The 13,225-nt window shown below is 41.0% G+C and overlaps 1 protein-coding gene across 1 annotated transcript; it reads left to right on the top strand.

The window, feature by feature from the left end:
• The first annotated feature begins 129 nt into the window (after positions 1-129).
• On the top strand, positions 130-4,698 carry LOC138980379 (RBPJ-interacting and tubulin-associated protein 1-like). The gene is made up of 2 exons (XM_070353246.1): positions 130-208; positions 3,139-4,698. Exon 2 carries the CDS (start codon positions 3,147-3,149, stop codon positions 3,780-3,782), a length of 636 nt encoding a protein of 211 aa, XP_070209347.1. The 5' UTR covers positions 130-208; positions 3,139-3,146; the 3' UTR covers positions 3,783-4,698.
• The last annotated feature ends 8,527 nt before the right edge of the window (positions 4,699-13,225 follow it).

Here is a 13,225-nt window from a genome sequence, read left to right as displayed (position 1 = left end):
TATGAATAGTATTTTTGAAACAGTTACCCATTCGAAGACCTACTCTTAAGAAAATTACAGCAACTGTACAAAACCTTTATGTTGTGATATTTGCTGAGCACGTCTCGTGATTGCCGAGATTTCCAGAAATGTTGTTGGCAATGACGCCATTCCGTGCTCAAGCTTGTCAGATCTTGGATTAAAGTCGATTTTATTCGAGGAAAAGAAGGTAAAATTGCCAAGATGTATCCACTTTACGATGAATATTAACCTAGAATTGCCCCTCAAAGCAATAAATGTTTATGTAATTGATAACGTGTGGATGAAGAGCATGTTTTTAGTGTCGGAAGCACCAAGTTTTGATCTTCAACTTCAAGCACTTGGCTGAAGTGGAATGATGTACAAGGGAGTAGTGGTGGAAGAAGCTGAAGCTCAAATCAAGTTATTGAACTGTATAAGTGCAAGGCACTGTAACCCTTGCTGCGTCACCAAGATGCTAGAGTACCTCCAACTTCCTACACTCCAGGAACGCCGTCAGCAACTGACGATGCTGTTCAAAATCATCAATGGACTTGTACCTGCCTTACCCCCTGACTCCTTCCTCACCCCGGTGAGCGTATCTCGGCGCCGAGTCAAGCCTAAAGCCTACGAGGGGTATGAGAGCCAAAACATCCTCCAGAGACAGGCAACCAACAACAGCCGCTGTTTCAAAGCTCCTACCTCAAAGACTGATCAATACAGGAACTCGTTCTTTATAAAGACAGTGATCGAGTGGAACAACTTGAGCGAAACCACCGTCACCTTGACCACGCCCAGCGCCTTCTCATCGGCGTTAGGGGGGCAGAAACCAGTGTGAGAGCCCCAGTAGTTTTTATCCAGTTTTTAACATTGTAACATAGCATTTTTTAACTGTGCTTGAAAAGCCTACATTCTAGGGCAAACGGACTAAAGCCGCAAGTACAGCAGCAAGAAGACCAGCTGGAGTTGTACACTATATCCGCCTTGTGTACAGTGAACTTTTAAGAGTCTTTTAGATGCGCACACCCAAAAAACGTCACGTTGATAGTCGTCGTCGGCTCCTGTGGCGCACCCGCCAACCACCAACCCAGGCGGGTTATCCAGATCCAGATCCAGGTGTTGTTTCTGATATAAATGACGTAAATTAAAAGAGATGCAGGCATTGCCAGGAACCATTCCAAACCTGAAATCATCCCATGAAAAATTGAGTTTAATAGCCAACTTGCACAATACCCCACTTGGATAGCTCTCCGGTGCGGCCCGACTAAACTACGCGCCAGCACGCGCTACCTTGAACCATAGCACTTATATACTTTATTTTTATATTTCTTGTTAGATCATCGTCCATTCTTACATAATACAAAATTTCAAACTTCAATGATAAAAATTACGGAAGTTATGACGGGTTTTAGGCGAGCTAATGCGCTACTCTCAAATCCGACAAAATCCGGCAGTGACTAAACTGACTGCGCGCTACCAATTTTAAGTGGACGCTACTGAGATTCATAGCTGTTATATAATTTATCTTTATGTTTCTAGTCATTCCATCGTCAGTTCTTACATTATACAAAATTTCAAACTTCAGTGATAAAATTTACGATAGCTAAGACGCGTTATAGGAGAGCTATCCTAAGGCCGTGGCTCCATGTCCGACAATGTCTGACTTGAGAGTAGTGCATACTCTCTCCTAAAACTCGTCATAACTTCCGTAATTTTCATCATTGAAGTTTGAAATTTTGTATTATGTGAGAATGGACGATGAACTAACTAGAAATATAAAAATAAAGTATATAAGTGCTATGGTTCAAGGTAGCGCGTGCTGGCGCGTAGTTTAGTCGGACCCCTCCGGTGCGAAAGATAAGGAAGGTTCACTTCCCTGCGGGCACATTTTTTGCTCTCAAGAGTTATCGTTCCTTCCATACGCTACAATCACTGAGCTACCGATTGAACAGCAGAATTTTCATGCGATTGCAAGTACCAAAGTTGCAAAAATACCTCAAAGAAAGAAAAATACAATATTCAGGATACAAGAAACCGAAGCTGATAAAGTTATTGAACAGACAACGGAGTACCGGGATGGCACGTCATGTTGACGTCAGAGAGAATTCAGCCATCGCTTCACAAGCGCTGGTGTTCTCTGGCTTGTGTTAAAAAAAAACTTGATCGCCTTTCCTTTGTGTATGGGCCATGCATGGGTATTTTGAACGAACTTTAGGATTATTCTTGCGGTTAACATTGCTGCAGCCCACTGCTGCACAGTGCAAATTCACCATTTTCAAGGCGAAGTGTCTGCACTAAAACCCAACCTCTCACAGAGCTATCAAAACATGCCCGCAGTTTGAGGCAGATCACAGGGGGAAGGTATCGTCCACTGGACTACTACGATCACAGAATTCTGTGATCGTAGTAGTCCAGTGGACGATACCTTCCGCCTGTGGGTAGATCTCGCAAGACCACGCAAGGTATTGCAGATTTATCGCGCGACTTTGCGGCGCTGGCCGATAGGGCAAGTCGCCTATTACAACATAAACTTGGGAAAGGAAAATGACACTGACAGTGACAACCCATGCATGTACTTGTTAACAGAGCATTTATTCCCTCCCCACCACTGTTCAAGGGATTTTATTCTCAATTTTTTTTATTCTGCTGGTTTCAGTTTGTTCTTTGTTATGAACTGCGCATAATGATAAGCATTCAAAAAAGCCACTTTTCCACTCACCCAAGTAATCAGGGAGTCTTAGTAAGGAGCAGGGCCTGTTCATATTGACTGGCAGCTGGCCTTGAATGGAAAAAAAATTAACGTTGGGGTTATCTTGGATTGTTTTTCAAGCCAGAGCTTATAGGGTTTGATCATCTCCCTACATGACTCTAGTCTGTTGTGTATGCATCGCTTTCCGTCAGTGTCTTTTTTTCCACGGAAAAAGTAGTCAGGGTACCAAAACCGCACAATTTTTTTAATTTTGTATGGGGGGGGGGGGGGGGGCTTATGCAGTATGTGAGATGTAATTCTCTCTGTTTTGTTGTGTTGATTTGATAAATTTTTATTTGTTCTCGTAAAGCGCAGAGATCACAGAGTAATTCCATGGTTCACACTTTATCAGCAATCTTTATTATTATAATGTTTATCAATATGATTTGCAGGTGAAAAGATGGCAGACCCCTTTGTGGTTACGGGGAGTCGACCCCCATCGGTCGCTGGGCTACACTCGCACATGGCTTCCAGCAAAGACTTTGGATACTACACAAGGAAACCAGGTTCATCAGTGGACGAGACTTTGTTCCGCTCGAGCCACACCTCTCCGCTGAACGCTCCTGTCATGTTCAAACCACCCTGGGAATCAAAGCCAAAGGGGAAGGATGGACTAACAAAGACAAAGCACAACCGTCCTCTGCTTTGGGCACCTTCTACCACCCACAATCATTTCATCGCTGATAACAACAATAATAAAAACAACAACAACAGGGTGAGGACCAGCAAGAAGAGCTGCAAGGATGACGACGATGACTCGCCCAGATCTTTCGGAACGATTCACGGCATTCCCATGAGGCACCAGTACAGGCCTCTCAAACACACGCCAACGTTCGTCGACGAGACTTTGTTTGGAGATCCCCTGTCTGAGCCCAGCTTCAAGGCACCCTGGGAAGAAAAGAAGAAAGTGAAACAGTTGTACAACTGGTATCCCGATCAACAGGAGAGAAAACCCATTCGAAGACGGCGGCCCGCCACTGCCCTAGGACTGAGAAGTTCAGTCAATTCAGGAGCCGTACCAGTGTGGAAGCCTTGAACGAGGGGTGGCATGAATTTATGTGCTATGTTGAGAAGGCGTCCGTGTAGGCAGTTATATTGTTAACCAGTAACTTAAGTATTTTGCCAAGTTTAATCTGATGTGTGGGCTGATGTGCATGAGAAAATAATTAACTGAGTGTGTGCCAGCCACAGGGTTGGTTTGGTTGAAATTGAGTTTTTTGGGGTGTGATTCTGACTACATGGTTGGTAACTTTTTCGTGCACCTCTGCCTAGGTCAGAATGGCCGATTCTCTGGAGCTTGGTAGCAAACAACTGTTCACAAAAACTGTGTAGTTTGTTTGTTTGTTCGTTCATGGGCTGAAACTCCCACGGCTTTTACGTGTATGACCGTTTTTACCCCGCCATTTAGGCAGCCATACGCCACTTTCGGAGGAAGCATGCTGGGTATTTTCGTGTTTCTATAACCCACCGAACTCTGACATGGATTACAGGATCTTTTTCGTGCGCACTTGGTCTTGTGCTTGCGTGTACACACGGGGGTGTTCGGACACCGAGGAAAGTCTGCACACAAAGTTGACTCTTGAGAAATAAATCTCTCGCCGAACGTGGGGACGAACTCACGCTGACAGCGGCCAACTGGATACAAATCCAGCGCGCTACCGACTATGCTACATCGTCGCCCAAAACTGTGTAGTTAAAAGCATGATTCAGTGAAGGTTAAACTTAAAGGCACAGTAAGCCTCCCGTAAACCATCACAGAGCTCCCCGAGCGTCTAAATACAGCACAAGCATACTTCCATTTGAACGCTCACCGAACGGGAACATCCTGGCTGCTTTCTGTCGAGCGTGAGACATTTTCAAAGAATTTATTTTCGTAGACTTGTTCGTTAACAACAACGGCGCCTCGTTTTTGCGCTAGACCTAACTTTTAAAATCTAAATAATAAATTGACAGCTTGTTACACAAACATTCTTTAATCATAAAAGAATTCGTTTTTCATCAAGACAAGATCAGAACAATTCGAAGTTGTGAAAGTTTTAAAAAAAAAAGAAAAGCCCGGAAGCAGGGTCACGCAAGGGTCGTAGCAGACGAAGGTTTATCAGTGCAAATCGCCGTTCCTCTCAACAGTCAAAAGCCATCGCTAGAGTTCTTGTGAACCACAGCCGTTGTTTCGTGCATAAAAAAACGTGCTATTGTAGATAAGCTCACATCGAGTCGCATTCATGACTAACTGACGACTGCATTGTGAAAAAGGAAAACTGGATCACACGGGTTCACGATGGCTCAGGGGTAAGATAAACCACGCAAAAATAAATTCTTTGAAAATTGTTCGCTCTTTACGGAGGGCACCTAGGATGTTCTCAATCGGTGAGTGTTTAAATGAAAGGGTGTTTGTACTGTGTGTAAAAGCCTGACCGTATCTGTGATGGTTTACGGGAGGCTTTACTCTGCCTTTAATAGAAGAAACCACATGGTGTGTCATGAAAGAGAATGTTTTTATTTAATTTTGTATTTAATGATTGATTGATTGATTGATTTTGAATTTATTTTTTTGGTTGTTGCAGTAATTGTGCTTGTTGAGTTAGTTTTTACATTTAAGTCAAGTTTTGACTAAATGTTTTGACATAGAGGGGGAATGGAGACGAGGGTCGTGGTGTGTGTGTCTGTGTGTGTGTGTATACATCGATTCAGAGAAAACTACTGGACCGATCTTTAAGAAATTTGACATGAGAGTTCCTGGGTATAATATCCCGGACATTTTTTTCATTTTTTTCATTTTTTTTATAAATATCTTTGATGACGTCATATCCGGCTTTTTGTAAAAGTTGAGACCGCACTGTCACGCCCTCATTTTTCTATCAAATGGATTGAAATTTTGGTCAAGCAATCTTTGACGAAGGCCGGACTATGGTATTGCATTTCAGCTTTGAGGAGTAAAAATTAATTAATGAGTTTGGCTGTTTGGTCATTAAAAATCTGAAAATTGTAAATAAACTTTTTTTTTTGTAAAACGTTCCAAAACTAATTTCATCTTATTCTCCATCATTTTCTGATTCCAAAAACATACAAATATGTTACATTTGGATTAAAAACAAGCTCTGAAAATTAAATAAATGAAAATTATGATAAAAATTAAATGTCCGGAATCCCTTAAAAACAACTTTTTCTTATTCCTTGTCGGTTCCTGGTTTCAAATGACATAATGTGAATTAAAAACAAGCTCAGAAAGTTAAAAAGAACAGAGATACAGAAAAGCGTGCTATCCTGCTCAGCGCAACCACTACCGCACTATTCTTGCTAGTCAATTTCACTGCCACGAGCGGTGGACTGACGATGCTACGAGTATACGGTCTTGGTGAGAGAATGCAGTGCATTCAGTTTCATTCTGTGAGTACGACCAGCTTGACTAAATGTTGCATTTTCGCCTTGTTGCTGGTGATGGATTTTGTGGCTGTGGCAAAGGTAGTTTAGAACAAGTCGCGTAAGGCAAAATTACAACATTTAGTCAAGCTGTCGAACTAACAGAATGAAATTGAACTCACTGCATTTTTACAGCAAGAGCGTATACTCGTAGCATCGTCAGTCCACCTCTCGATGCACAGGCAGTGAAATTGACAAGAAGAGCGGGGTAGTAGTTGCGCTGAGAAGGATAGCACGCTTTTCTTTATCTCTATTCTTTTTAACTTTCTGAGCGTGTTTTTAATCTAAACATATCACATCTATATGTTTTTGGAATCAGGAACCCACAAGGAATAAGATGAAATTGTTTTTAAATCGATTTCGGAAATTTTATTTTAATAATAATTTTTATATTTTTAATTTTCAGAGCTTGTTTTTAATCCGAATATAACATATTTATATGTTTTTGGAATCAGAAAATGATGAAGAATAAGATAAACGTAAATTTGGATCGTTTTAAAAACAATGTTTTTTTTTACAATTTTCAGATTTTTAATGACCAAAGTCATTAATTAATTTTTAAGCCACCAAGCTGAAATGCAATACCGAAGTCCGGCCTTCGTCGAAGATTGCTGGGCCAGAATTTCAATCAATTTGATTGAAAAATGAGGGTGTGACAGTGCCGCCTCAACTTTTACAAAAAGCCGGATATGACGTCATCAAAGGTATTTATGGAAAAAAAGAAAAAAACGTCCGGGGTATCATTCCCAGGAACTCTCATGTAAAATTTCATAAAGATCGGTCCAGTAGTTTGGTCTGAATCGCTCTACACACACACACACACACACACACACACACATACACCACAACCCTCGTCTCGTTTCCCCCCTCTACGTTAAAACATTTAGTCAAAACTTGACTAAATGTAAAAAAGGCAACATTATGACAAGGTAGGCATGACGTTGTAACTTAAACACTGCCATTATTTAAGTGATGCCATGATTGTTCATATGAAGGACATAGGGATTGATATGTTGGTGTTTGTTGGAAGCTGCAAATAAATTCGAACTGGTGTTGCCAATTCTGTGATGAAGCAGAATTCTTTAAAAAAATATATATATATTACAAAAAAGTTGTAATGATTGTATATATATATATATATCAAGGCACATGATTGAGCTGAGAGATTTTTTTTTTCTCAAACTGGTTTAGAAATTCTTTGAACCAGGACTTAGTTTGCGCAACAGATGGTGGAAGGGGGTTAAGTGAGTGTTATTAAGCTCTATGGCATGCAGTGTATTGGCTTACCTGTGATGTAGTTTCCGAGATTGAACATATTTTTGTGTCATGCTTTGTGGTTGTTGCTGTTGTTTTTTCATTTGGTTTTATTTTATTTTGAAGTAATTAATAAGTTAAAAGAAAAAGTACCTTCCTTCTGATTTAGTCGGTCATGTAAGCTACCACAGGTGTGTTCAGGATTTTACATGAGCTAAGAGCATCCTTCAACTTGAACAAATACCAACATTCCATTATTTGGCTACACTTTCTGTGCATGGGAAAATTTGTGGACATATTTGTTGAATGAATTTTGTAACTGTCACCTACAGTCAACGTAAAATATTTTTGCAGAAATATTTTATTTTATTTTTAAATCCTACTCTGAATAGAACGCAGCCAGTCTGTTGATTTTGGGTATATAAACAGAAGGAATGCTCTTATTTCATGTAAACTCCAGGACTTATCTGTGATCGTGGTGATTGACATGATCTTTGACATGGGAAAGAGGTTGTTGTTCTTTGCATAGAAAGCCTTAATGGAACTTGTATTAGAAGTAGTCTGTGTTTATGATATTGCCAATGTAAGTTTATACTATTAGACTTTTACATCTTTTTACATTTAGTCAAGTTTTGACTAAATGTTTTAACGTAGAGGGGGGAATCGAGACGAGGGTCGTGGTGTATGTGCGTGCGTGTGTGTGTGTGTGTGTGTGTCTGTCTGTGTGTGTGTGTAGAGCGATTCAGACTAAACTACTGGACCGATCTTTATGAAATTTGACATGAGAGTTCCTGGGTATGAAATCCCCATACGTTTTTTTCATTTTTTTGATAAATGTCTTTGATGACGTCATATCCGGCTTTTCGTGAAAGTTGAGGCGGCACTGTCACGCCCTCATTTTTCAACCAAATTGGTTGAAATTTTGGTCAAGTAATCTTCGACGAAGCCCGGACTTCGGTATTGCATTTCAGCTGGGTGGCTTAAAAATTACTTGATGACTTTGGTCATTAAAAAACTGAAAATTGTAAAAAAAATATTTTTTTTATAAAACGATCCAAATTTACATTCATCTTATGCTCCATCATTTGCTGATTCCAAAAACATATAAATATGTGATATTTGGATTAAAAACAAGCTCTGAAAATTAAATATATAAAAATTAATATGAAAATTAAATTTTCGAAATCAATTTAAAAACACTTTCATCTTATTCCTTGTCGGTTCCTGATTCCAAAAACATATAGATATGATATGTTTGGATTAAAAACACGCTCAGAAAGAGAGGTACAGAAAAGCATGCTATCCTTCTCAGCGCAAGTACTACCCCGCTCTTCTTGTCAATTTCACTGCCTTTGCCGTGAGCGGTGGACTGACAATGCTACGAGTATACGGTCTTGCTGCGTTGCATTGCGTTCAGTTTCATTCTGTGAGTTCGACAGCTACTTGACCAAATGTTGTATTTTCGCCTTACGCGACTTGTTTTTTCTGACTTTGTTAATGAAAATAATGGAAAAGGGTGCTTTTACAATTAACTTATATCATGTTTGATAATTGTTAAGCATTACGACAAGATGGATCCACATTTGCCTTTCCTGTTATATAATACAAGTGCCATTGTAGTTCTTGTAAACAGTAATTAAGGTGACATTTATGTCTTGGAGTAAGCTTTAATTAAAATCATATCATAATTCCAGCCTTATGTTGTTACTTTCCGTTTGGACATGTTGTGATGGTAGTCATTTCATGATGATGGTAGTGGTGTGTGTGCGTGAATGCATGTGTGTGTGTGTGTGTGTGTGTGTGTGTGGGTGTGTGTGTGTGTGTGTGTGTGTGCATGTGTGTGTGTGTGTGCATGTGTTTGTGTGTGTGTATGTGTATGTGTGTGTAGCATGTGTGTGTGTGTGTGTGTGTGTGTGTGTGTGTGTGTGTGTGTGTGCAGGCCTACCCAAACTGTGGGTCCCTGCTTCCTTTTTGCACCAGAAGCCGAAAACATGTACTAGAAGTTCTTGGAGAGGGGTCCCATAACGCAATTAAATCAAAAAGAGCGGTTCCTGTGACGCAGTTCGTCTTCAGCGTTCCAGAATTTTCTGCCGTCTGGTTATGTGTGAGCTCGTTTGCCCATTTGGGTTCCCCTAACTATACTCTGAGAGCATAGTCAGCTTCACTCCGCTTTTGTTGAGTAGGCATGCTGGGTATTTTCGTGTTTCCATAACCCACCGAACTCTGACATGGATTACAGGATCTTTTCCGTGCGCACTTGGTCTTGTGCTTGTGTGTACACACGAAGGGGGTTAAGTCACCAGCAGGTCTGCACATAAGTTGACATGGGAGATCGGAAAAATCTCCACTCTTAACCCACCAGGCGGCAGCGACCGGGATTCGAACTCACGACCTCCCAATTAAGAGGCCGACGTCTTACCACCATGCCACTGCGCCCGTCCGTGACACAGTAAATATGCATCATCAGGTGTATCATTGGTACTAGTTTCCATACAGAAAGGACAAGAACGTCAACTTGGCTGGACTTTGAAGATGAGAAAATCTACTTCCGGATCTGAACTAACACACATTTACAGAGTAAATCAGACAGATATATGACAAATATAATGACAAATATAATGACAAACAACGCTTTATGGAAGGTCTCACAGGAGAGCCAAAAGACCTCCTGGTTTTGGGACCCTCTTAAAATGATTGTTGGGGGTCCCTGGACCCTCTAGGTAGAGTGTTTGTTGGGAGCTCTGGTGTGTGTGTGTGTGTGTGTATGCGTATGTTTGGTGTGTGTGTCTTTGTGTTTGTGTGTCTGTGTACCGCAGACTTTGCAATCAAGTCTTAAATAATAATAATAATAATAATAATCAGGGTATTTATAGGGCGCAAATCCTAAAATAGTTCTAAGCGCCTTACAATCTTAAATATAATAATCTTAATAACAGCAACAATACACAACATAAGCGCCTTAAATCAATCTTAAATATAATAATCTTAATAACAGCAACAATGGGCCTGTATGATGGGAACTACTGGAGACTACTTGTGAAAGTTTGCATGTGAATTCTTTTACATGACTTCCGGACATGTTTTCCCCCCTTTAAAAAAACAGAAGAAAGTCTGATGACATCATATCCGGCTATTAAAAGTGGTTGAGGCTGCACTGTAACAACCTCATTTTTCAATCAATCAATCAATCAATCAATATGAGGCTTATATCGCGCGTATTCCGTGGGTACAGTTCTAAGCGCAGGGATTTTTGAGTCACTTGAGAAAAAGTGACTCTATGTAATCGGTCAGTGTTAGTCTGTCCGGCCGGCCGTCCGGCCGGCCGGCCGTCCGTAGACACCACCTTAACGTTGGACTTTTCTCGGAAACTATCAAAGCGATCCGGCTCATATTTTGTTTAGTCGTGACCTCCAATGACCTCTACACTTTAACGATGGTTTCGTTGACCTTTGACCTTTTTCAAGGTCACAGGTCAGCGTCAAAGGAAAAATTAGACATTTTATATCTTTGACAAAGTTCATCGGATGTGATTGAAACTTTGTAGGATTATTCTTTACATCAAAGTATTTACATCTGTAGCCTTTTACGAACGTTATCAGAAAAACAAGGGAGATAACTAGCCTTTTCTGTTCGGCAACACACAACTTAACGTTGGGCTTTTCTCGGAAACTATAAACTTGAATTGACCGGGCTCAAATTTTATGTGAACGTGACTCCCAGTGACCTCTACACTTTGACGTCTGCTTTGGTGACCTTTGACCTTTTTCAAGGTCACAGGTATGTCTTGAAGGAAAAAAATTGAAATATCATATCTCTGAAACTATTCATCGGATTTGATTCAAACTTTATAGGATTATTCTTTACATCAAATTATTTACATCTGTATTGTGTTGTGAATAGCAATTTCTTCCTGTCCATCTGATGCCTCATATAATATTCAGAACTGCGAAAGTGACTCGATCGAGCGTTTGCTCTTCTTGTTTTTTTTATATCGCACACATATTCAATGCCGTGTGAGATGGAATTTTTTTTTACACAATACATCACGCATTCACATCGGCCAGCAGATTGCAGCCATTTCGGCGCATATCCTACTTTTCACGGCCTATTATTCCAAGTCACACGGGTATTTTGGTGGAGATTTTCATCTATGCCTATACAATTTTGCCAGGAAAGACCCTTTTGTCAATCGTTGGATCTTTAACGTGCACACCCCAATGCAGTGTACACGAAGGGACCTCGATTTTTCGTTTCATCCGAAAGACTAGCACTTGAACCCACCACCTAGGTTAAGAAAGGGGGGAGAAAATTGCTAACGCCCTGACCCAGGGTCGAACTCGCAACCTCTCGCTTCCGAACGCAAGTGCGGCGTTACCACTCGGCCACCCAGTTCAAAATGATTGAAATATTCGTCAAACAATCTTTATTTCAGCCTGGACTATGGGATTACATTACGGTTTGGGAGATCAAACATTAATAATGAAGTGGTTCTTTAAAATTACAAAAATGACTGATCCTAGGTTTTCAGTTTTGATTTTTTGTTTTAGGCTGACAGATTGACGAAATGTTTAGATATCACTTCCCACGACTTGTTTATGTTTCTTTTTGGCATGGGCCATTGGGTGTTTCAATCACCAAAAACTTATTTTCATAGCAAAGGGAAGAACTCATTTGACATTTCTTGCGGTCATGTGAACAGTGCAAAACACTCAGCTGTCAGACCGTATGGTCAACTGGCCATTGGCATTGAGGTCAAGACCAAATGACAAAACAAGCCAGGGTCAGTACATGAGTAGGTTGACCACGGGCACTTAAGAGATGCTTTTGACCGTTTCGGCAGTATGTGTGTGTGTGCTTGTGTGTGTGTGTGTGTCTGTGTCACCAGTGTGCGTGTGAGAGAGAGAGTGACGGAGAGAGAGTTGTGTGTGTGTGTCAGTGTGTGTGTGTGTTTTATACCCACAGAGAGATCAAATCAAATCAAATCAAATCAAATTTTATTTTACGAGGGTTGTGGCATAAGCAATATAAACGAGCTTCTTTTCAACCAGCCCTCGCCCAGAGAGGGACTATTCTAATCTTCTATATATATACGACTTGTGTCTGTCTGTGTGTCTGTGTGTCTGTGTGTCTGTGTGTGAGTTCGCGATGCACGGCCAAAGTTCTCGATGGATCTGCTTCAAATTTGGTGGGCATATTCAGGTAGACCCGGGACAGGACACAACCTGGTCGATATTTCAACACGTGCTCTCAGCGCGCAGCGCTGAACCGATTTTGGTTCCACCTCAGCTACCCGGGCCCCCATACCGACACACCAAAGCCGCTACACCACATCACAACGCCAAAGTTCTCGGTGGATCTTTTTCAAATTTGGACACCGTATTCAGCTACACCCCGGACACAATATCATCGATGAGATATTTCAACACGTGCTCTCAGCGCGCAGCGCTGAACCGATTTTGGTTTTTGTGTTCATTTCACCATTATAAGTAACTCTTCCTTATCTTCTCCAGGTTTTCAGCGTTTACCTCCCTTCCTTCGTATGGTGCACTATAGTATGAGTGGGGCATCTTCGGATATTCCCGGCGTTCTGTTACTATTTTTAGAAGGTCACCGCAGTGTCCAGAACGTAAATTGGACCCGTAAATTATCCTCACTGTAAAAGTGCAAAGGTCGAATCAATTTATAGCCACGCGAAAAATACACTGTCATCTATCTCTCTATATATACGGCTTCTCTGTGTTTGTGTGTGTGTGTGTGTGTGTGTGTGTGTGTGTGTCTCTCTCTCTATGTGGGCAACACCTGTGG

The sequence above is a fragment of the Littorina saxatilis genome, linkage group LG11, assembly GCF_037325665.1.
Source record: "Littorina saxatilis isolate snail1 linkage group LG11, US_GU_Lsax_2.0, whole genome shotgun sequence".
In the NCBI taxonomy this organism is placed as follows: Eukaryota; Metazoa; Mollusca; class Gastropoda; order Littorinimorpha; family Littorinidae; genus Littorina; species Littorina saxatilis.
The sequence above is the reverse complement of the archived record's forward strand: the minus strand, read 5'-3'. Positions and strand labels throughout refer to the sequence as shown.

Bases quoted from the DNA above. Each gene is read 5' to 3' on its own strand.
- LOC138980379 (XM_070353246.1), top strand. From the start codon at position 3,147: ATGGCAGACCCCTTTGTGGTTACGGGGAGTCGACCCCCATCGGTCGCT.